General features: G+C 48.2%; 5 protein-coding genes across 5 annotated transcripts; 2 read left to right on the top strand and 3 right to left on the bottom strand.

Annotated features, from left to right (window-relative positions):
• Nucleotides 1-1,357: 1,357 nt before the first annotated feature.
• CTHT_0031710 (uncharacterized protein) lies at nt 1,358-4,774 on the top strand (the record flags this gene model as incomplete). Its single annotated transcript, XM_006693549.1, has 5 exons — nt 1,358-1,602; nt 1,669-1,789; nt 2,121-2,635; nt 3,596-4,376; nt 4,448-4,774. The coding sequence occupies 5 exons, from the start codon at nt 1,358-1,360 to the stop codon at nt 4,772-4,774; spliced, it is 1,989 nt and encodes a 662-aa protein (XP_006693612.1).
• Nucleotides 4,775-14,876: 10,102 nt separating this feature from the next.
• Nucleotides 14,877-16,229, bottom strand: CTHT_0031720 (putative integral membrane protein; the record flags this gene model as incomplete). The annotated part of the gene is made up of 4 exons (XM_006693550.1): nt 14,877-15,005; nt 15,111-15,324; nt 15,421-15,989; nt 16,074-16,229. The coding sequence occupies 4 exons, from the start codon at nt 16,227-16,229 to the stop codon at nt 14,877-14,879; spliced, it is 1,068 nt and encodes a 355-aa protein (XP_006693613.1).
• A 1,714-nt stretch (nt 16,230-17,943) lies between these two features.
• Nucleotides 17,944-19,311, top strand: CTHT_0031730 (uncharacterized protein; the record flags this gene model as incomplete). The annotated part of the gene is made up of 3 exons (XM_006693551.1): nt 17,944-18,370; nt 18,457-19,011; nt 19,220-19,311. 3 exons carry the CDS (start codon nt 17,944-17,946, stop codon nt 19,309-19,311), a joined length of 1,074 nt encoding a protein of 357 aa, XP_006693614.1.
• A 3,071-nt stretch (nt 19,312-22,382) lies between these two features.
• CTHT_0031740 (uncharacterized protein) lies at nt 22,383-25,548 on the bottom strand (the record flags this gene model as incomplete). The annotated part of the gene is made up of 4 exons (XM_006693552.1): nt 22,383-22,488; nt 22,593-22,664; nt 22,724-25,029; nt 25,096-25,548. 4 exons carry the CDS (start codon nt 25,546-25,548, stop codon nt 22,383-22,385), a joined length of 2,937 nt encoding a protein of 978 aa, XP_006693615.1.
• Nucleotides 25,549-26,678: 1,130 nt separating this feature from the next.
• Nucleotides 26,679-27,737, bottom strand: CTHT_0031750 (uncharacterized protein; the record flags this gene model as incomplete). The annotated part of the gene is made up of 2 exons (XM_006693553.1): nt 26,679-27,060; nt 27,118-27,737. The coding sequence occupies 2 exons, from the start codon at nt 27,735-27,737 to the stop codon at nt 26,679-26,681; spliced, it is 1,002 nt and encodes a 333-aa protein (XP_006693616.1).
• Between the last annotated feature and the right edge of the window lie 175 nt (nt 27,738-27,912).

Genomic DNA, 27,912 nt, shown 5'->3' on the forward strand with positions numbered 1-27,912 from the left:
CTAACAGCCCATCGAGGCTGGAGAGCGCGTTTGATGAAAGCCCAAAACCCCCTTCTATCGATAATTCTGTTCTTCCTTCAGCTGTAAGAAGACGAGTTGTCACGAATCCAGCATATAGACACTCCGGCATGTAGTCCATAATCGGCGATTGCTGGATGGATGGCCTGGAGAACTAGGGACTAAACCGTCGCCGATGATCAGCCAAGAGGTGCAACTGGCAGACGCTGCGGCAGCTCGGAAAAGCGCAATACACTAGCTATATGGGACGTCCTAGAGTCTACACCTGGCCGACTCTGTTATCCTGCCTGATGAGCGTGGATCACGATAGTTGGATAATTACAGTTCTCCACCTGGAAGTGCTATGCAGTGCACCCGTTCTTCTGACTGAGGGATGCGCACATGTATTAAGATATGCTACCGGAATGTGAGAGAAAGGAAGAGGGCTGCCTCCGGACTTTTGAGCACAGGGTAGCACCCAACTCGGCCTTCCGCAGTTGTCCATTTGTTAGACTCTTCAAGTTGTGTTAAACAGCATCAACAAACTCAGCGTTGAGCCAGTGGCGACGGACTTTTGACCGCCTGGAACTTGATTTGATCCACCCCTCATCGCAGCAAGGGCTTGAGGGGATGCATTGTACCGAGCGCAGGGGTAGGATATGCTGACGCAGCTCCATGCAAGCCGGAGTTGCCATGTCTTTCAATAGGTGAAACTGCAAAAAACTGAGATACCATATAGTCATGACGTGCTTTGTGCTCACATTGCGTAGCCGTAGCAGCGCACCAGTTGTGAGGTGCGTATACCAGCGCTAAGGAGATACAAGTGATAAGGCGCTGTGACTCATTGCACTGAAGACTTGCCTGTCTTAAAGAGTGCTTACTCGAACGTGCTACTTTCCTAAAGGCACATTCGTCACCAGTGATCCTCATAGCAGAAATACAGTCCTCGATCCTCTGACAGAGAGAATGGGTGGATGTAGCTGGCAGTGATCAGAGCACGTATGGTTGCACTTGGGAAGCGCTCTTTTCTCCGTGCACTGCAGGAAGCATTGCCGTAAATACCGGAGTTTCTCACATGGGTTTCACGTGACAAAGCTTGGCAGAGGCAATACTGCGGGTAATTCTCAGGTACTCTGTTCACCTTCCTCTGTATCACTTGCCAGATCACCCTGAATGTGTTTACCTAGTTGTCAATTGGACCTTGCAAACTGCCATCCTCACACATAACAGGTACCAGTCTGGCAGAGTTCCCATCCTAGATCGGGACACCAGTCAGGAGGTAAACATTGACATTACTGGAGAGGGAAGCTGATGGACAAGAACAAAAGCTCGATGAGATTATGTCAAAACTCTTTGAACCATGGCGTCTGGGATCAAGAGAAAGCAGGACGATGATGCTTCGGATTCTTGGTCAGGTAAGGGGCCTGGTAGCGACTTGCAGACTTCGCCGGATTGCAAGTCCGTATCCAATATGGCGGAGCCCTGTCGACCGGTTCCCCGGCGCTGGGAGCCTAACCCTCATCTAGACGCATACTTTCGGAACCTCTATACGTCCGAGCCTGACTTTAAAAAGCTCGCCGTCCAAGATCCTGACTTTGCTACCTAGTAAGACTGAGTTTTTGCATGAATCCCTTCAATGTTCTTGTCACTGACTGACTGAATTTGTTCGAGCGTCCAAAATGGGCGATTAAATTTCACGGACCCAGATGCAATGATGCAATTGACGAAAACTCTGCTGAAGGTTGACTTTGGCTTGCGGATAGATCTGCCCAGGGATAGACTTTGCCCTCCAGTACGTACATGGTTCTGCAATGCACAATCGGCCCTGTCTAACTAAGCTTTCAGGTTCCGAATAGACACAACTACATTTTATGGATTAAAGATCTAATGGACTCAACCTCATACGAGCAACCAGGGCGGCCGCTGTGTGGCCTAGATGTTGGAACTGGCGCAAGCTGTATTTACCCCCTACTCGGAACTGCTCAACGACCGTGGTCCTTTATCGCGACCGGTAGGTTTCTACATTTAGCTTCTAGCAGAAGCCGAAGCGCTGACATTTTCCAGATATTGATGTCAAAAATATACAATATGCCCGGAAAAACATCGAAATTAACAGACTACAGGATCGCATTCGAGTGTTGGAGCGGAAGCCAGAGGATAAGCTGGTGCCTATCGGCGAGATTGGGATCGAGTCAGTTGACTTTGTCATGATGAACCCGCCATTTTATTCTTCAGAGGACGACATGCTGGAGTCGGCTAAAAGAAAATCGCGGCCACCCATGTCAGCTTGTACTGGCGCACGCGTTGAGATGGTTTGCGACGGTGGTGAAGTTGCCCATGTCTGCAGGCTTCTCAGCGAGTCACTCATTTTACGAGAGCGTGTTTCCTGGTACACCTCGATGCTTGGGAAGCTCAGCAGCCTCGAGATTCTTGTTGAGAAGTTGCGCACACATGGCATTGACAATTATGCGGTGACTGAGTTTATACAGGGGACAAAGACGCGGCGATGGGCCCTAGGATGGAGTTTTGGGCCGATGCGTCCCGCAGAGAATGCAGCACGTGGCATGAAGTCTAGTGCTGGTAGGAAACTGCTTCCCCCTCCTGTAACCGCAAAGCTGTTGGTCTCAAGCACCGACCGGTCGATCGGGCGGGTAGTTACCAGGATTCAAGAAGTTCTAGGCTCTTTAGAACTTCTTTCGTGGTCCTGGGAGCCCGAGTCCTTGAGAGGCTTTGGGAGGGCGAGAGAAAATGTTTGGGGGAGAGCTTGGAGGAGGAAAAAGTTGCATGAGCAGCATGCAAGAGAGGATACGTCAAAACAATGCAGCGCTTCGGCAGCTAAGCCGGAAGAATGTCGGCTTGGTTTTGGAATTGAGGTACTGGTCTGTAGGAGCGAGGCATGCGTCACTTTGCTATGGAGAGAAGGTCATGACTTTGCCCTCTTTGAGAGTTTGGGTGGCTATCTTCGGGGAAAACTCAAGGACCTTGGATGAATATCAATATACTTTACGGATTCTGTCTACAGATTTGGCTACCTGTGCATGTCGGCCAACACCAAACGAAAAAGCTACCAGTCTGCCTACAGCAAGTTAAAGTTGGTTAAGTACACAAGACATCGCAGAGGAGGTTCAGGTCGCCACATCCATGCTTTCTTGGTCCCTGTGACCCGCTTTTATGACGTCCCGTCGGACTGCATCCCGCCAGCCAACCTTGACCAACCTGTAGACTAGGAGGGCTGAAGCTGCGGATTACATATACGTACAAGATGTGCTACGGTTTGTTTTGTTAGCTCCCTGACAGGATTTTCCCCCAGAAGTGTCCCAGAGAGCTGCAGAACTCGCCAAGACGCTAGCAAAATATATCGTGGCACGTTGTCTGTGCCCTCAGGGTAATCATATGGCCCCGTATCAATACGCTTTGTTTTACGTAACATTACGCTACCCTTTGACATGGGCACCTGCGACCGCGCTGTGCAAGTTACTGTTGTCGTATTGCGGTATCCATGTCCATTCAGCCAACAGTGACAGCAACACTCACCCAACGTCTTTTGCACTTAATTGAGGATGTCGGAGCAAGTCTCTCGATTTACCCCGCAAAATAGAACTACGCACGAACTACTCTCGACAAACACGGTCGGCCTTGTTGCCTTGTCAGACTTCCGCAAGCGGCGCGCCGAGGTTCTCGAACAGCAAGAGCGCGAAGCGCGTGAGGCTCTCTCTGCGCGCTCTGGCATTGCGACCCCTGACCGCTCTTTAACTGCGACTCCAAGCAATGCAAGTGACAGTATCAATGGCGACCGAGAACGGCCCCCAAAGAAGAAGAAGCGTACCAGGGCCCTGATCTCGTTTGGAGATGACGAAGATGGCGGAGATGGATCTGACACTGTTGCCACCAAAACGACTGTCAAGAAACCCAAATTTGAGGATCGAACCCAACTTGATGGCACTGCCAACGAATCCTCGGGTAACACAGTCGATGCTGCCGTCGGCGAGCACAAAGAAAATGATAAAAACGAGAAGTCAACGTCCAAGATCACAGCAAATACATCTGTCGGTATTGTGCCGCGTCCGTTAACAAAGGCAGCACTTCGCCGAGAAGCTGCTGAACGGGAAGCCTTGCGCAAGGAGTTCTTGCAAATACAAGCTGCTGTCAAGGCTACCGAGATCGCCATTCCCTTCGTGTTTTACGACGGGACGAACATTCCGGGGGGCATTGTTAGGGTCAAAAAGGGAGACCATGTTTGGCTGTTCCTGGACAAGAGCCGTAAGGTGGGTGCAAAGTTAGGCGTGGGCGCGGACAAGATGGCGAATGCCCGACGAGCCTGGGCCCGTGTCAGCGTTGACGATTTGATGCTTGTCCGAGGAAGCCTGATCATACCCCATGTAAGTGACAGCAAGCATGGTTCTACACGTGTTGCAAGCATAACAACATAGCTGACTGGGCATTTGTATAGCACTACGACTTCTATTTTTTCATTATTAACAAAACCGTGGGTCCTGGTAATCAACGCCTCTTCAATTACAGCACCGAAGCTCCAGCCTCAGTCTCAGGTTTAGACAATACAAGTGCAGGCGGCATCAACAGCGAGGAGGTTGATATCTCGCAGCTCGAAGGGGCATCAGATGACCCGACTTTTACCAAAGTGGTTGATCGACGGTGGTATCAGCGTAATAAACACATCTACCCGGCGAGTGTATGGCAAGAATTCGACCCCGAAAAGGACTATTCCAAGGAGATTCGGCGGGACCCTGGCGGGAACGCATTCTTTTTCGCAAAATGAGAGCCCATATAGGATGTTTGGCTGGGTTTCTTATGGCACTTTCTTGGTACCATTTAGTGGATTGCCAACTCCAGCAAACTGTTAGACAATGTGAGATTATTAGTCAATCACTGACAAAAAAGATGTGAGCAGTGTGCATTGTGCTTTGGCAATAATTCGGCTTTACTTACTACTTATTCTGCTCACTCAGAAAACTGACGGATTATCCAACACAAGAAGGCTAGGATGTACCACCCGGGCCAGAAGAGCGTCAAAATCAAGGCATTCCCACTGGGCCCAAGTAGGAGAGCAAAGAACTCAAACTCGAGCCGTTTGCGGAGTCGTTTTGACTGTTTGCAGTCCCACAGTACCCAGGAAAGCCTCCCTATAAGTTCCAGGGTTCTTGAGACCAGATTCTGGAAAGAGATGAAAGACCTCCAGACAATGGTTTTGCTCAGCCACAAGCAAGCCATTGCGAGTGTGGTGGTGGCATTATAGGCACGGGCGAGCAAGCGGAAAGTGGCCAAGCCAATGAGCTGCTGGCACCAGCGCACCTTGTCAATGATGGGATAGAGAGCAGAAAGGTCTTCAGGCTGTTTACTGAACAGCCCTGTAGGTACAATCTTGGTTGCGGATAGAGCCATGATTGTGGATCTGTAATGACAAGGATGATCGTGAGCTTGTGTGATTATTCCATGTATTGAAGATGTTGATACTAGCCTTTTCTTGCCAAGTGTGCATAGCAAAGAGGAGAGAAGGCATCAGTAGGATCTGTTTCCTTAAGTAGCATGAATCCCGGGATAGCGGGAATGATGATGGATGCCAACCTCAGATATTTTTGCAACATCCTCCGTGGATCCCAACTTCTCCACCACCGAAGGAGGTGGAATGTCTTGGCTCACAAGGACAAACTGACGAGGGGTCTAAAGTAGCCTCCATATACATTAGTGACTATTTCCCTTGTACCCAAGTTTTATATTCTCAAGACGCTTACTCCTACGTGGCAGGTTCATCGGCCTTCTGCAATATTTTGTCATTTGTTTGATGTTTCCCAGCACTGATGTCCCTGAGGTACGGATAGAAATTGCTACCTGAGGCAACTGGATCCTGAACATCAACGTGTACCCGGGTACCAACCACAAGCAGGGGGTTTACAAAAGACCATACTTTGGCCTTGCTTATGAACGCTGCCTCAGCACCATGTCCCACTGAGCAAAGATTGGAGCAGACATTAATTATAGGAACTACATGGTGGATTTCAGATGTTTGAATTTTTTTTGTTCAAGGGGCATCAGTTGCTTATTAGCAGTTCTTAGACAGTTCCTCATCGATAACCCATTTGGTCTAAGCAACCTTTTGCTGTACTCGCTCACAGTCCGCAGCAGAGTATCACCTCAACTTGGGCTACTTCTGTTTTGTGTGTGTGAGCGACACTGCTTGTAATGTAGTCAACCGTATCTTGTACAGGCATTCCAGTGCGGGCCGCTTCACCTTAGCCTTTCCAAGAAAGTCCCATCAGTGTTAATGCTGATTGGTCAGAATTGTTTGTACAAGCGCAGTATGTCACGTACCTCAAGGAATCACCAATTTATAGAGCTGATGCGTAAATAGGAGCACATAATTACAGTGTTAGGATGCGAAGGTGTAATCAAGACCCTTGGAGAATATGCATCATGTTTCATGTATAGGTGGGTGCAATATGCAAGGGATCTTGTCAAAGGTTAAGTAAATGGTAGGTTTGCTTTTTCTTTTTTTCTCTCTAAGCTATCACGGTTTTCTTCCTCCGGTCTTTGAGTGAAGCCATAGTAGACTTCTAGATGCTCCATTTTGGAGAACTTGTCTTAGTATTATGAATGCTTGATAACTGTAGAGAAGCCTTTTGCTATAAATTTTGAAAAGAAGTTTGAGATGCAACTATTTCTTTCATCTTTGTTCAGATTACAAAGATTTCAACAAAATGATTTGGAGTGAAAAAAAAATAGTCGGTTTGATAAGGTATGAAATCACGCAACACCCTTTGAAAAGGCGTGCTTGAAGTGGTAATGATGTGTGAAAGACTCTCCCCAATGAGTCCATCCCAAATACTGTGATCCTTTGTGTCATTGAGTTAATTTGTTTAATGAAATATCTATTCACTCTTCTTCGCACCAGCAAGTCCAACCTTATCTGTAACAGCCCATACATAACCAAAAGATGAGATTTCATCAGGCCTGCTTATGATATGGTAGAGTTTAGCTGTGATACCTAAGTATATCTTGATGCCTTTTCATAGAGATGTTATGTCTTTTAACACTAAGGCACATCAAGAAAGAAAGCACAAGATTTCAATGTTTTGGTAGATATCAGTCAACCTTAGCTCTGTATATCATGAACATCTACTATTTGATGGGTCCAGGAAGTAGAGGTTAACATTATTACAGACTCTTTCAAGAAATGGAGTTCGTCTTGGCTGAGGTAGAGCACCTTGTGATTCATGTTAGTTCACTAGATGACACATTGAGCCGGAGCGTATAACTGCACCTTCCTGTTTCTTCCTCTTCGGTTCAATACCAAGAATCTGCAGTTAATCTCTCTCATACTGCATATGTATTGGAATGAATGACTTCATTCTCGTCTTAGTATCATTGTTCTCTGTAATGGTTTACATCCTGTCCAATTTGACTCTTGTTTGTCTTGAGCCCACTCATCTTCCTCGGCGAGTAGAATTCATATGCAAACCCCACGACATCCTGGATTCCAGTACCAGATAAGCTTTTCCTATAATGAAGGAGCAGATCTCTACCAGGTGCCCAACCAAACTCTCCCTTAAATGAGCCATTGATCGAAACGACATCTTGAGCAATATAGACTGGGTCTTGGACTGTTTAAGTCAAATACAGAGAACTACGTTCATTGGTGAGTGACTCTCACTTCTGTTCTATATTGTCCCCACATAACCCATGTACGATTATTGGCTATATGAAAGCGGCCTAACGCATCATCCTTAGAAGCTAATAAACACTAAACTCCAAGGCCTTCTTTCTATCCCGCATCATGTCAGCAGATCATGATTGGCAAACTGTAATTTCCAGCCAGGACCTGACGTTGTGGTTCGACTCGCAAGTTTACAGGCATTCTGTGGACATGGAAGCCCCATCTACCAAGTACCCTACTCAGGTCGAGGCAATCCAACTTCTAGAGCTGGGACAAGCGCTACCCGATGAGCGTCACCTTGAAAAAGACACTGTTGAGCCGTTGCAGGATACTGGCATCTGTAACGAAGAGCTGCAAAACAGAATCTCGGGGGCCGCAGAAGCATGCACCACGGAGAAACAAGAATCGAACATCATAGAACTTCTCAAGCAGAAAGATCACGTTTGGTCAGGAATAGTCAGGGACTTCAACCATTACCAAGAACTTGCAAGGAAATACAAATCAATGAATGATAAACGGGGAAAAACTTGCGTCCCTGTATGCAAAGATTTCCCGGAAGACAAGCAAACACAAAGGGAGCTAGTTAGGGAACTTTTCGAATCGATTTTGGACTTCTCTGATGCGATCGACTGCATCCGAGAGGGCAGTGGAAAGACGATTAACGGAGATGCTGAGGAATGTACGGGACTCCAGGCTGGAGAAACCGTACATGCAAAACGAGTGAAGGCACTTAGCAATCTTGAGGTGGAATTATTGGCATGGGATCTGCTAGTAGGAGCCTCCATGACTTCGATTCTATTTCTTCTCTCAGACAAAGAGAGAGAAGTAAGATAGAGAACATCGCTAACGTGATTTTTTAGTTTTCTATCCGAAATGCGCAAGATGGGGTTGTAGGAATCCCAATGTGGACAAGTTCGTGGCAGTATGAGAAACTCGGAACTTTCTAGGAGAGGTTTGAGTTTGTGAAAGAGGGCTGCAGAGTGAGTTCATACGTCCCAGTGTGATTTAAAGCTTGTGGTATATAGACTACATGCTAAGTAACATTCACGGCAAAACATCTGCTTAGATGTCCAAGTCGATCGTCCACAGCTTGATGGCCGGGAACTTTCTAAACCGTCTGGTTGCGGCTCCAGTCCATGAACTGCGAGTAAGCCACTCATTCGTTTCTCTGAAAACTTCGGACCTTAGCACACAATGGATTTCAGCACATCATAAATGAACAATAATCTCTAACAACGAGACAAAAATAGACGAAGGTAGTCAACAAAGGACTAAACGATGCGCGAAACATCAAGCTCAGGGCAATCACCAAAAAACGTCAGGGAACTGACTCGGAGGTACCTGAAGAAAAAATAAGTGAGATTGCCATGCAGACAAGACACAACAAAGAAATTCTCGAGGTGTTGATCAGAACAGTCAAGGAGAGAGCTCAACTACGCGCCCAGACAACAACAGAGGGTCTTAGCAGTGAACTCAGGCCGGCCACGAAGCGTAAAGGGGACAGTCAACAGCGATGTCAGCATACTGAAGAGCCACCAATCAAACGCATCAAAGTCCTGAATCATGATCAATCATCTGCTGGCTTCAGGGCTCAGGAGATGTATGATCAACCAAACTGGCTCGAATTTGGAAATGAGTGGCAACATCAAGTTACGTTGCTGGGATGTAATCTTACAGGACTGGCAGACCCCTCATTGTCCTTGCTGTTGCCATCTGGCTCTGGAATTTTTTCGCATCAGTACGATCAATCACTTGATCAGTCGAACTGCGTTGAGAAAAACACAATGATGCCTGAGTCAAAGGCATCTAGAGAGGTCAACGACCTTCAAAACCATACACGAGAAGTTGAGAGCAGTGATGTTGACCATGACCTGTTCATTCGCCTTCGAAGAGTATTAGGATATGGCGAGGACGATCCGGCCTAGAATAATCGAAATGGCAAGCATTTCATCACACATACCGAGCTGGATAGACAGAAAGGCAACTGAGTAAGAAAGGGGCGCTGACTTGGGAGGAAAGGGGAATGGTGGAACTCGGGGGATTTCGGGTGTGTGGTGAAATCGACTCGGGCCAGCCTGCATGGATATGTGTATGCATTCCACTCAAATTGACCATTGGATATGAAACTACTCACACCATTCATTTTCAAGGTGTTCTAACCTGGTCCCTTGTCGTTCGTTCCGTTGTTTTAACCTTACTAGAAACGAGGTGTATCGATAATCGCAACGGGCCGGTAGGCCACTCCCCAATGCAGCTGTCTGCGGATGAAGGACTGTAAAGGTGACCATATTGGTGAAGGATCTCACTGTTTGCTTGGGAGGTTGTGATAACCAAACATCACTCCACGGTCAACTACTCCAGATGCGGGACATTGCAAAATCAAAATGCAACGGTTAATAGGAATGCATTTGCAACTAACACAGCGGTTGGGGATGTTATATTCAATCAATCTATCTTCTGACATATATACTGTGCTTTATGGTTTCACCTCTACTACCCCTGTTTCCTTCATGATGTCTACCATATCGAGTTTCCCCCACTAACTCAACAATCATGAGGTTCAGGAAAGAGTGTGTAATCTGCTGGTAGCAGATGAATTCTTACTCTTTTTCTGACAGCCCCCTCAGTCATGGTTGTGAACACCCAAAACTAGTGTTGACTGCCTTTCCAAAGCGTTTCGTTCTCGCATGGATTCGAGGTTTCTTTCCGCTGATGTTTTATGCCTGGAGCATAATAGAATCATGACACATGAATCGATCCAACGTTATGTCTGTGCAAAAACCTGACACAAGCATGAAGGTTTCTGTGCGGGCCTGAATTTTCTCAGAAGCAACAGGACTTCGTCTGGGTAAGCTATCAAGTCGTTTCTAACAGAGAGCAACCAACACTGATGTTGGATGTTGTTCAAGTGCTGCTCTGGCTATGGTAACGGGCGAATACATGGAGGGGGCGCAGGTTCCAATCGTAAAATGTACTTTGTGTGTAACGGGTGACTTGGTCTGGTGCAGGCAGGGATCAATAATGGGTCAAATGGGCTAGATAATGGCCACTGACAATGTGGGGTGCACAACGAAGTCAATTTCTACGTATAATAAACTTTCTTGGTCCTCAGTGTTCTTGTGTTGGAGAGAGGAAGACCAAGAGAAATCCTTCATCGTGTCCAAGTAGCTCCCTTTATAAAATCCCTCTGCCCCTGTGAGTACCTCGCGGTCTCCTGGAATCTTCAGAATTTTCCTCATCGTAGCAACGTTATCAGACTCATTCTTGGCACCTCCTTATATTTCCAGGGCTCTACCAATCGAATGTCTTTTACCCTTCTCAGCTCTTGTGTCACCGGTGTTCCTTATGTTGGCTGTCAGAGATATCTTTTCTCCTGGACTGCCGTGTCCATGTGACATCGTGCGGCTAACAGATCTGCTTCGATCTTAAAGCTCTAGGGCATTCAGGGGTGGCGTGCAGGGAGTCGGATACTACCTTACAACAATCCCGGAAAAGCGAGGGCATGAACGACAAAGTGCACCAACTGGTCCAACAGTTCAGAGCAAGCAAGCAGCTCATCGATAATGTCATGAGACGTTAGCCGAACTATGGATGCGATATCAAAAAGAATGATGGTTAACAAGTGATCAAGGCATTCAGACAGGCATACTTCGCTGAGAAAACCCTACTGATCATATGGCATGCGAGTTAGACCGTAACAGGCTTCTTTATATTGAATTCGATTTGCAGACGAAATACACCCATCTGCTACACCCTTGGGTGTGTGGGAAATAAAGCACAGCTGTGATGTAGTGAGCTGGAGTTGTCCACTTTTGATTTACTGGCTGCACAGCTCAGCTTGCAGGCTCTGTATGTTGATATGAGTTCAAGGCAGTTGTTTCCCTCAATTACAGTTATCTCATTTGATGGCCTTGATGTCATGCATCATATTCACTATTCTAGCTCAGTATCGGTCACGTTCTGTTACCATCGAAGAGGTGTGCCTTCGTTGCCCAGCATGACCTCGTGCAATAACCCATCCCTTTTCCAAGACGACTTTGCGTTTTCGACCGTTAGGCTCTTTATCAAACTTGGTGAGAGCCCCAAATGAGATGTAAGCAACATCGCCACGTTTTTTGGTACCAGTGCTTGCATCTCCTCTGATCTTGTCAATTGAACTGAACTCGTGGTCAATGACCCGCAACCATGCAACTGGTTTTAGATCTCTTGTCTCCTTGTCACAGCCAGCCTCTCCCCATGCTCTAACATCCCGTGAAGGAACCTCTATCTTGTAATTTCCAGGGTATCTTCTCATAGCAAGTTTCAGGTATACAGCTTTCTCGCATATGGCCAGGATCTGTTTCTTGACCTTGTCCTTTTCCAGAGTGGGGGCTGATTTTAATAGAGGCGATAGCATCTCGAAAATAGCATCTCTAATTCCTTCGACATTTTGAGAGATGTCCCGAAGAGGAGCGGTTGTCTCAATGGTGGCTGCTACCCAAGCACCGAGCTTATCACTGTCAACTGTTTCGAAAACAATCTAGTCAGAGATGCTGTTGTCAATCAAGGGGCAAACATGAGACTTACCTTTCGCTTCCATGTCCCTTTCAAGTGCTCTCAGTTGTGCTTCAACTCCAGATATCCACTGATTCTCGCCGCTCTTAATGAAAGCCTGGAGTCCGAAAATACGAAGACCGGGCCGCAAGATGTGTCTATACAATAAATGAAATATCTTTCCCATGACACGTCTCCTCTTTTGATGTATATTTGCTTGATTCCAGGTTGCTGGCTCGCAGAAAACACCTGCCTCAATACCCGATAGTGTTCTCAGCTGAAGTGTAGGGTTTCTGCAGAATTCGAGGATGGCCCCCCTGAGGTCAAGGAAGGCCTCTGTAATAACCGCATCCGGGTTTTCTGAACCGTCAAGTTGTGTAGGATACCACTTTTTCCAATAATCCGCGCGATGAGTCTCTGAAACTAAGTCTCTCTTAAGCTCTGCGAGGCTTTGATCGGCTGCTGCTACATTCAAGTTTGCGATGGTTAAGTCTGATCCCAAGCCATCCGCTTTTGCCCCATGCTCTTCCTTTTCTTTTTGTACCCTATTGAGTAGTTGAAGGAGTTTTATTTCCAGATCAGCCTTTTCCCTGCTATGGAAATCTTGCATGCGATCAAACTGCTTGCCTGTGATCCCGTGATCACGTAATAATGTTTCTAGTTCGTCGAACCCTTTGGCAATGTTTCGGGATATGTCATTCACAGACGCTGAAAGATTATGCACACTTTGTGCAACGCTATGGATATCATACCTAAGCAGGTTGATGTCCGGGTTCAATGCTAATCTCATGTCCCGTCCTGATGCAGCATGGGACATGACTAATTCTTCTCGATGGCTGGGAAGGATGCTCAATGTTTCATTGAACGGTATGAATGTCTGATGCGTAAGCATTGAGGAGGTTCTAGCAAAATGATGTCGTTGAAGGCCCCAACGGTTGCTCAGGAACCCGTGACGATAGAGTCTCCGTGTTTTCTGCCAACTGGGAGTCGGCGTTGGTGCGTAATACGGGGCAAGTTTGATTAGTTGATGTTGACTGTCCATCGTAAAATAAGTTGTATGTAGTGCTATGGAGGGAAGAATTGTAACCCCCAACGTATGGTGGTTGTTGTTTGAAGAAGTATTAGTTTGATGGGCAAAGGTGTTCATGTTGTTCTGCCTCGCAAGGAGCTCTTGGTCACGGTTGAGGACAAAGAAGACTTTTGCTGGACTCGGCAAGCATGTTTTTTCAACAAAGGCAGGTACGGGGGCTGAATTGCGTGGAGGACAAACGTGAACGTGAACAAAGAAATCCGAGCTGTGTAACGGAGGTTCTTTTCCGGTTCGCTATGAGAGGACAATTGTGAAGGCGACGTCAACTAGACTCCCTTTGTTTTCTTAGTGCAATGTGGTCGTGTAAATAAAAAATCTGCAAAGGTCCCATGCCAGATATGCGTTGTTAGAAGTGAGAAAGTGGCTTGTGTTCTTATGTAATTTAGCGCTGCGTTTCGAACTAGTGCTAGTGTCTGTGTGATATGTTATTTGTGTATGTACAAGCATTCATCGTTCAATCGAATTCTCTGCATGCACGATTTAGGAACTGTTTTGAAAGAGGGCCTGGAAGACATGGCTGAGCTGGGGTAGGTAACGGCGTTTTTCTTCAAAGGCTGCGCGTCGAGTCCCCGGTGCTTCAAGCTGCAAGTGGCAGGACTCGTGCTTGTCGAACATCTCCATCATGCTAGGAAGTTTATTCGCGATCTGGTTCAGCAGGACTTTGCTTAGACGACCCAAAGGCTTATCAATTTCTAGGGACGAGCGTGGAAGCTGGGCGTAAACTCCAGGAAAGAAAATATAACTTCTTGTGCGTCTCGCTCAGCAAGGGTCCAAGAGCCCTTCTGGGATTCATGTTTTTCACAACGTGCCATCTATGACGAAACTCGACCGGGCAGTTTAAAAATCAGAGATGCATTACAAGCTCTCGCTTTCGGAGTTTGGATGCTGAGTATCAAACTTGGTGACACGCCTAAAAGTCGGCTACTGTTTTTGTCCGCATCTCGAGGAAGACTCACGACGACTTGGTTGACAAAGTCGTTTTTGGCGAAGACAACGGCGAGAATGATGATCACCTCTCTTGTGTACGAATCGACGAGCTCTTTAACTAGCTCGGCTTCGGAGCTGGATTGGGCTTCTTTTCTGGATGGATCAACCCCGGCAGATCGATCATGGTTAGATGCGGGCCATCTGAAACTGTGTTCCAACTCGGAGAATGCCCTTAGAGAAAGCTGTTCTGTGAGGCCCAATTCCCATGGCAACTTTTGCTTTCTCAATGACCTCCGATAGGCCGTCGAATCCTGACAATTCTTCGTGGAAGCTGCGCAGGCCTGTAGCTCTGACTCAGAGAGAAATGTTGCGCTAAACTGAGAGGCCTGGCGGAGAATGACTTCGGCCGGGAAGCGTGTGCAAGGATTGCTCTTGACTGGAAAAGAGACACCGAAGATGACTTCCAATACGGAGAAGCGACACCCGTCCATCAGATAGCGACACCCTACGGTTGCACCCACAAGATGCACATGCACTCATCCAGCACCGAGGAATCAACGATATCAACGCTGAAAATGCACGGGCATGAGTGCAAGGAAAGCCCTGACAAAAGTAATATATATCAAGTTCAATACGGCTCTATAGATGTTTGAGGTATTGTTACGTCCGGATAGAATCTATTCCATCAGAGGTATTCCCATCATCCCGAAGCTCCTCCTGACTTGTGTTGTAGCACATGGCCGTGTAAGTGGACATTCCAGGCTGCAGCTTGAGAGCTCCTTCCTCATGCTGGATGTCATGGATATGTGGCATGAAGACTTCTGTTTTCCTCGTGAAAGACCTGCGGACCGAAATGGTGCCGTTCACCCCTATGTGGCCGTATCGGGTACTTACACCATCAGTACCAGGGACCATGGGGTGGCTGGTCATACCGAGCTTGTACCCAATCAGTTTTATCAAAGGCTGCAGAGTAGCCAGGCCTCCGGCGGTGATACTCAGACATTCCTCAACGGCGGACCAGACGGCGATATATGCAGTATCGTACAGGAAGTCATCGCTTGCGATATTTTTCATGTATGGGATACGGACAATGACAGCTGCACTAGCTCTGTATTGGGAAAAAAAATAATGGGGTTAGTCGCCTCAGGGGCACACCGCAAAGGATATCTGATGGGTCCTGCATTAGCGCAGAGAGAACACTTACACGCAACCCATGCCCATTAGGCCGATCAGGGCAACCTTTGTCTTGAGCTTCATGTTGAGATGCGAGACAATCCAGGCGGGGAGTAGCGCGAAGATAAAGTCACTGACAATGTTAATGGTGCTGAAGACGTATGAAAGGGCGAGAACAACGCCGTTCTCTGTGCAGCTGCCCTCTTGCGATCGGTCCCAGAAGTAGCTGACGGGCCAACACTGGAAGATGCAAGCAAAGAAAAAGGCCATGGAGCCTACCACGGTCAGCGTCATGCCTATGTAGATGATCCATTTGTGCACAGGCTTGACAGCTACCCGCAGCAAAAACCAGGCGATGGACAATTTAGCCAGCAACATCGTAGCTGAGTATGTCAGGTAGCAGAGCCACCACCACTGTGGCCAACCCACATCCCTGTCAGCGAAGCTCTGTACTTCCCGCGATGGAGCAAGGGTGCTAGTCTGGTTGTAACTCACCTTCAGAGCTTTCGAGGCATCTTCTGGTTGGAGGTTTTGCATATGTTGTCCCGTGCCATATCTGACACCAGCGAGAGAAAAGCTGCTGTACAGGATGAAGGAAACCTGTATAAAAGTCAATATTACACGAGGTGATTGAATGAAAGAAACCGAGGAGCACGGACAAAGAATGCAAACTCTATAACGTACCGTGGCGCCTACCATGAGCCAGTCATCTGAGCCAAATGCTTTGACCAGGCAGATACGGACAAAACAACGCAAGGTAGTAGTGATCAAGGAGATGACCAGAGCTGCTGTAGTAACACCGACGACCGCAGGGGCGCGTGAGCCCTCAACTGTTCCCATCGTCGTGGGCGGCTGCTGAAAAGATGTCCCGAGGTATGTAAGTATGCTGTCAGAAGAGCGATCGCCTTTGAGTTTGGTCGAGTCCCCAGCCACAACAGACTGGATGTGGATCGCAGTCTGAATCCCGGCCGGCAGAATGACAACTGTAAGCAAGGTTCACTGCTCACCGAGGGTGTGGGAAGCAGGTTTTGTCAGGAGAACTGAAGCCGACGAGGAATTTCAAAGAGCAAAGCATGCGCATTTGCATGCATTTTGAAGGCGAGTATGATCTCCCATTCAGCGAGAATATGGAACGGACAGCAGGTTTTGACTCTAGGGGATGCGGGGATATTACCTCGCGGATTGGACGCGCTCTCCGGGGAGGTTCACAGGGGTGAACCATTGCGAAGTCGACGAGTCCTCATATTGGACCCGCTCATTCGAGGGCTGCCCTGTCAGCTGTCTCCAACATCAGCCAGCATCTTGGGAGCCTTATCTCTGGGAAACCTAGGAAGCTTTGTGGAGGGTTCCATGTCGACTAGCCTCACAATCGAGACAGGTGGATTGCGACCAGCATGTTTTGGGGTGAAGACTCCTCGTCGCCGGAGTTTGAACGGATTACGAGGGGCACCAATGCCTAGAACACCCCGTAACTCCAGTTAGAAAAGAACCGTGACAAGCCTGAACTTTGAGGAGATGTAGACGCCGGAGGGCCGTCAGAAAGCATCCTGTGCAGGATGCTTCAGTATTTAGCTACCTGGTTATTGACGAGTGTAGAGCGCAGTCTCCGTCGCAATGTCCATTGTCCATCGAAGAAAAGTACAAATGTTCTCCCTTGTACTGGAATCCGCAGATCGACGCTCAACATTTTCATTGCTCTTCTGCAACTGGTTCGGCGTTTGTGGAAAAGATCAAAGTCCTACGTGGATGGCTCCGATGATCTGGACCTGGGTAGCGGCAAATCCCCTGATCCAGTCGCATCCAGAGGCCCGCCCCAGTGGGCGAGGATCGGCATCAGTGGGCCCTTGTCCCCAGTTGGTATGGCACTTACCACCTCGCTACTTGACCCATAGCAAAACCGTGGCTTTTGAAATTTAGACTTTGGATCGTAGATGATCACTTGAGTGGGCACTGGAGGTTTTAGAGGGCAAGTCTCACTTCCAATAAGGATCGTTGCCACGTCGTGAATGAATGAGACACGAATGGAATACGATGCAATGGAACTTGTAATATCTTCGAAGGGTGAAGAGTGAATGCATATCTCGATTATCGATGTTAAAGGCTGAAATCTTTATTCTTGGGCAAACTCTAAGCTGCTAGAGGAGCGCCGTTGTTTTGGACTTAAAAGATCATTGTGTTCTCAGTACGTCCGCTTTTGGTTCGACAGGGTTAGGGTAGTACTCGAAATCAGCCGGGGCGTTCAGCCCTGTGGTGGCGCGATCTGGGGCATTGGGCATTGCTCGACAAACCCACATTAATCTTTGACCCCGGGCCTCCACATCTTGTGCCCCTTCGCAACACCCCTCCCAGCACAGAAGAACTGGCGCCCGTAATACGTACATCCAGTTTCTATAGCAATAGTGGAGTACAATAGTTCGTATTGACAACAAAATATCGACTATCGATATAACCGCACAGTGTTTGACGGTTTGAGCAGAATCTTTATATAATCGCAGCATCAGTCACTAGCACAACTGCCGACTACATGATGACTTCTATATCGATCCCTCGAACCATGAAAGCATGGCAATACTCGTCCACTGCTGGCGGCATTGAGAAGAACCTCGTCCTCAACCAAAATGTCCCTGTCCCTTCACTGGCACCCTATATCGGCGCTCGCGATTCAGTGCTGCTTGTGCGAGTCCTGTCAGCTAGCCTCAACCCGGTGGATTACAAAGTTCCCGAGTTAGGCATCGTCTCACGTGCCGTCACTGGTATGCAGGCCACTCCAGGTCTTGACTTTTGTGGCCGCGTTGTCCAAAGCACTCCGACGGTAGATGACTTTGCCGTTGGTGATCTTGTGTTTGGCCATCTCGACTTCCAGCAACATGGTACTACCGGCGAGTACATTGTGGTCCCGACCAAGCATTGTGCCCGGGTGCCCGAAGGCGTGAGCATTGATGAGGCAGCTACCCTTGGTGTTGCCGCAGTCACGGCGTATCGTACGTGGTGTCCTCTATCGTCATTCTTCACTTCAGAAAGCTCAGACGGCGGAGAGGTACATGTGGGAGCTAATGCTCAAGCCTAGAGTCGATTTCGGGTTATGTCAAACAGGGCGATAAGGTCTTCCTGAACGGTGGTTCTGGCGGCACAGGAACATTCGGTATCCAGATTGCGAAGGCCCTGGGCTGCCATGTCACTGTGTCGTGCTCGCCTGCCAAAGCCGAGTTATGTCGCTCACTCGGTGCCGATGAGATCATTGACTACACCTCCGTTGACTTATCCCGCGAGCTCAAGGCAAAGGGGCAAGTGTTTTCTCTTGTGGTTGATAACGTAGGCACTCCTTCAGATCTCTACAAGGCCTCCGATGACTTCCTGCTTCCTACGGGAAGGTTCGTTCAGGTAGGGGTTCCCATGAGTTTGAACACTGTCAAAATGATTGCGTCAAGATCACTGCTCCCTTCGTTCCTCGGAGGGGGGAAGCGCACGTATATAGTCTGCTCCGTCCGGCACGATCAGGATGCCCTGAGACAGTTGGCACAGTGGGTCGCGGAGCGGACCGTCAAGGTAGTCATCGAAAAGACCTACGATATGGAGGATTTACCTAAGGCTTTTGCGAAGTTGAAGGAAGGAAGGAATGCAGGTAAACTTGTTATCCATATAGGGAAGGAATAAGCAACAAGACAGATTGTATGGAGGGCGGTATGGCATTTATGGTTGATATGAGTCAGAGGACATTATAAGAAGTTAAGTTAGAGCACACATTGCATTCACAACACAGAGAACGGATTTTTGAGCAGGTGGAGGGCTCGTGCAGAGATGCTGCCGGCTAACCACCCTCTGTGGACCAGGCTTGCCCGATCCCCTTACCGGGGCTGGTCTCGTCTGCACCAAGCGGTCCGCGGGCTCAAAGCTAAGCCCTTGTGGGAGCCAAAGCACCTAGGGATCAGGGCGTGGCCCGGCCTCTCTCTGTTCCCCCAAGAAACGACGAGTCCCTCCCCCGGATATGCGTGGCTGGTGGCGCACTAACCAACCCCCCTCGGCCTGCTGGGCTGGGCACAGTGCTAAACCATTCCTTGAGAGGTTCTCCCGTCAATGCTTCTCGCGCTGGTTAACGGAAGCCTCGGGACATGGCGACTTCTTAGTACCATATGCGCTTCAACCCCCCGCCGGAGGCTGTCAAAAGTGTCCCCGCGGGGCGGTGGTTTCCAGGGGACACTTCTCCTCCTGCCCTCTTGTTTCCCTTGACAACCCGCTCGCGGGAAGGATGGACCCTAGGGCCTTCTGGTCCTCCTCTGTGTCACTGGTGTTCTATATATCGACTGTCAAGGATATTTCTTCTCCTTGGATTGCCGTGTCCATGTGACAGTTTCAGTTTCATGTTCATCCACTGGTGAAACTTGAGGCTTGTGGTAGATCATGGGACGGAATAGCACAATAATAGCACAACGAATCAGGCACCATGCACCTGTGCGAAAAGATGACTTTGTTTTCCTATCAACAATCTCTCACACAGTGCATGTTGCTCTTATAGACCTCAAGGAAAACAATGATTATCTACAATGCTCTGACTCGAAGGATGATTGCAGCTCTTGACAACGGAATTTCAACATTTTAAACACCGACAACAAACACTTAGCAAGTGACCCCAAAGGGAAGACAATCTAACGCTATGTCAAAGCCCAAAGAACTTTATGTCATCACTGCCCCGAATTGGGACTGAGTGCCCAACCTCCTGAGCATAAACTTCTACAAGTTTGTCACCCCAAGTGTAAGTGGTGTATCTAGCCGCAGGGATATTGCCTTAAACTGTATCCGGCTTATTGTAGTCGTAGCCAGACACCACACCACTGCTTGATGGTTTCGTTGTAATTGTTCTGGTGGAGAGTTTTGTCGGCCGAGCCATGACAAACTTGCATCTTGGGGCATGAGCCATTGTATCCTTGGTAATATCGAAGACCATCTGTAGAGTGCGTCAGCATTGGATGTTGAAACTTAGTGTGGGGTGCAGATTCGAGTTCCTGATCTTACCTTTGCCCAAACTTCCGGTGTACTACGGGTCTACCCGTTCGCACAGTAGCTGTTCCACTGATTGATACCACCAAATTGGCTATAAAAAGAGCCAGCTAAAGTGCCGGAGTCGACAATTCCTGCAGCGAACAACTCTGGGTATTTTGGTACCATCACATTCTGTAGTTGGAGACTTGGGTAAGCACTAGCTCAAAGATGTCAAGGTGATTGGTACTTATGGTCATCATGCCGCCAGATGAGCTGCCTGTTGCAAACACCTTGCTGGCTTTTCGGCCAGCCTATTGGGTACGTAGATATACATCTTGACATTTGAGGGGTTGGGCCCGAAATCAGTGACTCAACTTAGTGCGGCTTGAGCCCGCTTCAAGGGCCTGCGGGTTCATTAACTCAAAAAAAAAAAACGGAACTTACAATTGTACTGGCACCAATGAGGCCCAGTGCGAGAGCGACATGACTGAAGATTCTCATTGTGGTGCAGTGATGACAGGGAAGCCTCAGTCCTGTCGATGGGGGGAATCACAGGATAAAATGGTCAGAAGACCGTCAGTATCGTAGCTGGCTGGTATAATAGTGAGGGGAATGGATTAAATATATGCTTGCGGGGTACTAGTCCACACCTGAAATACCTTGCAGTGCTGGCTTAACTAAATATTGGATGACAGGTGTAATTGGACATTGCAATGTTGACACTATTCCTTCTTCCTGGGTTTCTGCATTTTTTTTCATGGTATATACAGTAGCTAACAGCCACGCCTTTAAAGAAGGGTCGAGTGGGATTAGCTTGGCAGAAATCTGCTACATATATGCCGACTTAGCAAGATTTGTCGAAAAAGTGACGGCAAATCTGGGCATTCTAACCGGTTGGATGTGATGGAAATTACCACGAAAAAGATGCGTTTACATTCAATGTCAAAATACAAGCCCGACCGCACTGTTTCTCTCGGACACGTACCTAGTTTTACTTGGATCGCATCATCGACCGCATTATGATGACCTGGTCGGGACTGTTTCCGTTACTGTGCCTTTTTTTTCTTTTTCGGGGATTAGGAGGATTTTAGTCGTGGCGCTGTCCATATCTGCCGGAGCGACGGTTGACATTTGTTTATAAGAGCTTTTTATATTGATAGAAGTTCGCGTCTTACATGTAGCGTGGGGTGACAATGAAGTCTCTAGCCTTTCGGAGACGTGCTCTCCAGCCCTCAACCCACTGCCATGCAAGTCGAAATTCGCCGTTAGCATCAGTAGCATTAGGCGTTCGAGAACTGTTGGACCCTTCACCAACGATTGGCTTTATACTGGAGAACGCTCTGGAGGTGTGCATGATGTGCTCATTTTTTGTGAGATCACATGTGCCTTGCAGATGATCATCCCCAACTTTTAATGACTTCCCCTCGCGGTCACCGCTTTTAATATAAGCATTGTTCAATTTAGACAGTACCTTGACTCGGTCAAATCCATTCTCGAGAACAAACCATTGTGTTGAGTTGTCATCCTCTGCTCTAAGCCTCACTATTCCCGAGTGTGGTCACTGATGAGGATGTTCACTAGCCGTATGTGTGATGTCCTTACCATCGGCAAGCTCGAAATCTCCCAATACTTTTGACGCAAGCCCACTGTCGATTAACAATGTATCATGTGACTGCTTTCGCATGGGAAGTTCTTTAGCTTGACCATGATGGTGGAACCGGTCTGAGAGCCATGATCCGGCATTAGAGGGTGAGTGGATTGGATCCGTCATGGCTGACTGATGAGTTGCAAAACTCATATTTGTACGTTGCTGCTCAAAGATGCTGCGCATTCGCTTGAACAGCCCACCTGATGTGTTGTGTTCTCCAGCATGGTTCTCATGGTCCGCGCAGTGGATACACTCGTTTTCCTTGATCAGTTGTTCAGTTGAATTTAATGACTTCCAATCTTCAGACCGTTTCGTCAACCCATGATGGCTAGGAAGCAGAGGTGGTCGCTGTGACAGGGAATCGTGACTCAAAGAGCCACCTCTCTGATGGTGAAGCTCAGCCCTTTCGTTATGAAAGGTGACATGGACTTGAGAAGGAGGTGACGATGTCTTGGTTTCCTGGGTGCCTCGAGACTGTGGAGATGTCCAGCCATCATCTCCATACCACAAAGGCGCTGGATTATCCTTACTAATCCGGGCTTCAGGGGTCGTGAACTCTGAAGAGACTGGGGACTCACGTTCTGCCGGGGTTTGCGGTCTGTTGTTGACAAGGTTGTTCGAGGCCGGATTGTTCGTGGTGGCCGGTATTTCTTGATCATTAGTCGAACAAGGATTTGATATTGTTGAAAAAGCGATAGATTGTTCTAACTGTTGCACTGGTGGGCTCCTCACTTCCTTCGCATCTTCGCCATAATAGTTAGTAACCTCTTCTTCCCAGCCATTTTCACTCATAGCATTAGCAGAACTCTCTGGAGACTCCAGATAGGCATCGTCAATTCCTTGAGTTTTTTGGAGACGATCGCTGGATGTGGGTTTCTGAGCAGAAGGATCAGAAGGATCTATGTCTATACGAGATTGCGGAGAAGCATTATCTTCACTCCTCTCATCGTCGTCGAACAGAAAATCTTCTCCATGATTTGTAACAGTGTGCTGATCCCTCAATTCATCGATCTCAGAGGTAGCTTGCTCAGCCTGAGGCTCTTCTGAGTGGGTTGTGACAAAGTAGTTTGATGGTCCAGCCTGTGGCTTTCTCGGAAATGTCTGAGATGTAAGGGGTGTAACGAATCGTTGGGAATCGTTATCACTGCTGCTTCCTGACCTAGCAAACCTTGGCATCCGGTACCTTTCTGGCCGGAATGGATCGTATTCTGAGTCTTGGGACTTGCGCTTTCCTTCATTTTTACTCCTGGGGTTCAGACTTGGTTCTGTGTGAGGTTCTGGAAGAGGGTCTGGACCTTCCAGTTTATCCGTTCTGTGGGACTGCTCATCGTCACCAGCAGGAGCCTCGGAGTTCATCAATTGCCGGTTGATAGAAGGTTCCCGAAACTTGCGAAGTGTTTCCAACATTGTGATAAGACTCTCTACTCTATTCTCCGCGTCGTCAGGGTTTGTGGTGGGGTCAACATCGCCGGTTCTCGGTGACAAATTATCCGATTCGACAGCCACTACACTCTTTCCCGCGGAACGGTTCTGGGTTTCTTTTCCGAGCATGTGGATGTCAACTCCTGGTGACAAGTTTCTCGCGCCAGAATCTTCCTTCCATTCTGCAGGGAGCTCAGGATTGTCATTTTCGTTCACCACATCCAGTTCATTACTCCTAGTCTCTTTAGGCGAAAGCTGAAGCGCAATTTCACCAGAAACCTGTGGCAAATGGAGGCTTGACTCAGCTAGAATTGACGGGCCTGCTTCAGAGCCTGCTAACACGCGGTCAAGCCCCTCATTCACCGCCAGTTTTACGTCCTCTTCCCCGGTGTAATCTTTATCCGCACGATGATCCTGACTCATCTGACCATCTATGTCTTTGGAGCAATTCGTTGAGGGTAATGGAAAATCCCCTGGAGTATAATAGGCTGCAGAATTCGCGTCCCTAAGAGACTGTGAAAGAACCTGGTTGCTAGGAGCGATTTCATCATAGGGAACAGGCTCGTCATGGTGTCCGTTATTGTCATTTGGCCCGTCAGAGGTAAGATGAGCTCGAGATTCACTTCTCTCATCATCTGGGGGTGCAGGAGAGGTCACTGATTCATACAATCCTTCGCTGGAGGTTTCGATTTGTTGAGAAGCCGGCTCTGGTGAACCTTCTTTGGCCTTGGTAGAGGCATCCGTTATTTCAGGCTCCGATACAACTTCTGTGCTCACATGCCAGGAGGAAGAGCTGATGTCCTCCTGATTAACGGCGAAAAATCCGTGCTCCCCCTTTAATCTGGAAACTGGAAGACTGTGGCCATTGGTTATCTCAGGTATGGTGTCCCCATACTCTAGGCTTATCCTGGTCGCTGATTGGTTCGGGACCAGATCAATACCTTGAAGGCTCCTATCACTATCCGATGGCACTTGTCCCGAGGTTGTGGATGAATCAGAACCCAAAGTAACATCGGCAAGTATTGTTTCTCTAGAAGTCTCACTGCGAATTGCCGCTTGTGGCGTAAAAAAGTCCGAGGTTTTCCGGCTGTTGCCAGCTGGCGGCTCCGAATTCTTGCTTTCCTCGTGGAAGCGATGCATATCAAGTATCACAGCTTCCTTGGAAGCAGGGGATTCAATTGATGGTGAAGGCTCTTCTGATTGTGGGATGCCGGTTGTCCCTGCAGAATCTATTGATGGCCGGTAATCCGACTCCTGCTCGGAAAGTTTATTTCCAGTGAACGAGGATTGCTTCGAAGTCCACATCCCCTTTGGGATGCTGTCATTATGAGAGCCGGTCGGTCCAAAGGATGAAGAAAGCCGCGACGGTTTCCACAGACCAGGTTGACTCGGACTGGAAGCTCTCTTGCCGTCGGGACGGATATGAGAGTATTGAGAAGCCCCAGTAACCCCATCGGGCTTCACCGAGTCCGGTTGTCTGAAACGTAGGAGGGATGCCGTGTCAGTTTGCAAGGCCCTCCTTGAGCGGAGAGGAGTAATCGGTAGCGTAGGCAATGACTTTTCTAGATGTTCCTCAATGAGACGATTCAGTTCCTATAAGCAACAGATATCATAAGCATCCACAATAGTCGAAAGGCTCGGCAAGATATGAAGTCTTACTCTTCTCTTTTCTTGCAAAGCTTCCAACCTCTGACGACCTTCTGTAACTGCTGCACGAGCCTCTTCCTCAACTCTCATCATCAATTCGCCCGTTTCTTGTTCGATTCGCTGAGCTTCAGACTTAAGCTTTGCCTCTCTAGCATCGTCCTCTTCGAGGTCTCGCAAAGCAAGCTGTTGATCCTCTTCCTTGCGTTTGCGCTCACGCTCCTCGTCTTCCAGAATACGACGCTCTGCAACCGCCTCGCGCTCTGCTCGACGTTTCATCTGCAAAGCCTGTGTTTCCGCGTTGAATGCAGCTGACAGCTGCTGGAGGGCATCACCTCGCTGCTTTTCCAGTTCATCAAGCTTTGCATCGTGGAAAGCAGTATCGAGAGAAGTAATTGTAGAATGTATCTGGGTTAGAATCTCTTGCATCTGGGAAACGAGCCCGCAAATATCTGGTAAGGACGTCATCTTTTTGATCTTCCCGGGGGAAGGGGGAACACAATAAATAAGGAGATAGAGAGGGTTAGATTAGATGAGGTGGATAGGCGAAAGTCTCGGGAATAATGACCCTGGTGAACTTGGTCCCGTTCGGCCAGAGGTCATGGTGATCTCGTTTTATAATTCGAGGGTATTTTCTAGCACCATCAAGCGGTCTAGAGCGTGCTGTCTCGGGTAGTTGAAAGTTCTAGGCAAACGCCAGAGCGCAAGATGACGAAATGGCCCCACAGCGTGCAACAGACAACCAGTCAGGCAGGTAGTAATCCTCTGGAAGTGAGGGCGTAACTGAGCTTGCCGGTCAACAGAAGAACAACGGATATGATGACAAAAGCTCTTGTCGGCTAACCAAAGAAAATCGGACGCATCTGAACCTGGTCAATTTTGGCATAAGCTACACTTCAAGTGGAGGATGGGTTCTGGGAGTCGTGACAACAAGATCCTCAAAGCAGACGCGGTGAAGTCGAGAGATTGGTGGGCAACACTCGGAAGCTCGGGAGAATGGTCCTAGAGTGGCGACATTGATCCTGGCATAGGTACGTGACAGCGTTGAATGAACACTTGACCAAGTGGGCGGTTATTTCTAGGGGTCAGTGGTCTTGTTCAGGACCAAATGCTTGCTAAACTGACACAAGCATTCTTGGAGGTGTAATGACTGCAACATTATGGAACAAGGAAAACTTCGAGGAAACTTAGGTACTTTGTTAGCAATATCTCAAAAAATAACTTACCTGCCAGTTTCCAGCTTTGCAGTAAGTGTAGCTTTACAAGGGTGATAGCATCCAAAACATTTATCGCTTGGTCAACTGCGTAGGTGTTTTCGAGTTGACCTCAGGTAGACGGAACTATTCAAGACTGTTTAGAACTGGCATCTACATGCGTCATTAATATATCCTTAAGTTTGTCCTATGGGTAAGAAAGGGTGTGCCCCCCATGCAGCCGGACTTGTAGCCGTCTTGGAACACCAGCAAGTAGCTAAATGCAACACATGCCATCATAAACGAGATAAAAGGCTGAAATTACACCAAAAAAGATACAGGTGTTTGGCAATGGTTGGAAGACAAAGAAGCAACGCACATCACGTCCTCCGTTGCTAGATTGGTTCACAGCCGAGGAACACCGCCCTTTTCCACAATCGCTATGCGCCGCCGGTAGGCCTCCCGGAACTTATACCGCTCGTAAGTACCGAAGCCGTATGCAGCTAGCCCGATTGCAAGCCAAATACTCGTGATAATCAGTCCGATGGGAAAGAGAAGAATTTGTACTCCCGGCAGAACAAACGGAATGGTACCGTTCTTGAGTCCTTCGAGATCGGCTTGCTGTGAGAGTTGAGCCATGGTGAAGTTACTCATGAAGGTCTGCTGCGAGAAAACACCGGTGACGAAGGCAGCTTCGTTGGATGAAACGTTCGTGCTGACGGTCTGTCCATTGGCATCCACAGCCTTAAGTGTGACAATTGGCATAATCAGCGCTTGAAGTTGTGCTCTGACAGGCAAACGTTAGCGGCGGAACGAGATCGATCAAGTAGTGGAAGATGCTTACTCTGACATTGGGTTAGACATCTTGTCCTGGTCGACTTGGCCAATGAAGAGATATGACTGAAGCAACTTAAGGTCATCATTGTTGGCATCCTGCCGAGCAAAAAGCGCTGCCGCTGGCAAGACTGTGTCTTGGGCTTTAGACGTTTGCTTGACTTCGGTGACGGATGCGCCGTTGTACGTAAGAGAGACCTCGATTTGATCCTGCGGGATGCCAGCAAAGATTCCTGTCGGTTCACTCAATTGAAACAGCCTCAAGTCTGCCTCGAATGTCCCTGTGTTGTTATTAAGAAGCGGCAAGTTATAGCAAACGCAGGTGCCAGAAGGGTTGGATGCTTCCTTCAAATTTCGTAGTGCGTTTCTGCAAGCCGTATTTGCTGCCTGATCCCAGGCTTCTAAGTCAATCGTACCATCGGCCCTAAGTGGCGTATTGGTGCTCATGAAATCCGTCGTTTGCCTTACTTGCAGTTGTTTTGGTGTTCCAATGCTGGCGTATCCCTCTTCTTCTACCCTTCGATCCAGAAGCGGAATGCTATGGCCAACTCTCTCGGCGACAACGCTCCTCATCCCAACCCGCGCCCCAACGACCAGCAGGGCGGTGATCGATGTTGTCTGCCAGAGCATTGTTTTAAATGTTACACGCTTCCTCCTCTTTTTAGTTTGTCTTAGGCCGAACCGCGAATGACTGGAGGGAAAAGTACCGAATTAAAATTGATAATGTGGAATTCCTCAGTATCGGAGACAAAATGACCCCAGGCCTCAGCTGTTTGACGAGATGACTGTAGAGAATGAAGTAGAA

The sequence above is a fragment of the Thermochaetoides thermophila genome (genome assembly GCF_000221225.1).
Source record: "Thermochaetoides thermophila DSM 1495 unplaced genomic scaffold scf7180000011816, whole genome shotgun sequence".
Taxonomy (NCBI): domain Eukaryota; kingdom Fungi; phylum Ascomycota; class Sordariomycetes; order Sordariales; family Chaetomiaceae; genus Thermochaetoides; species Thermochaetoides thermophila.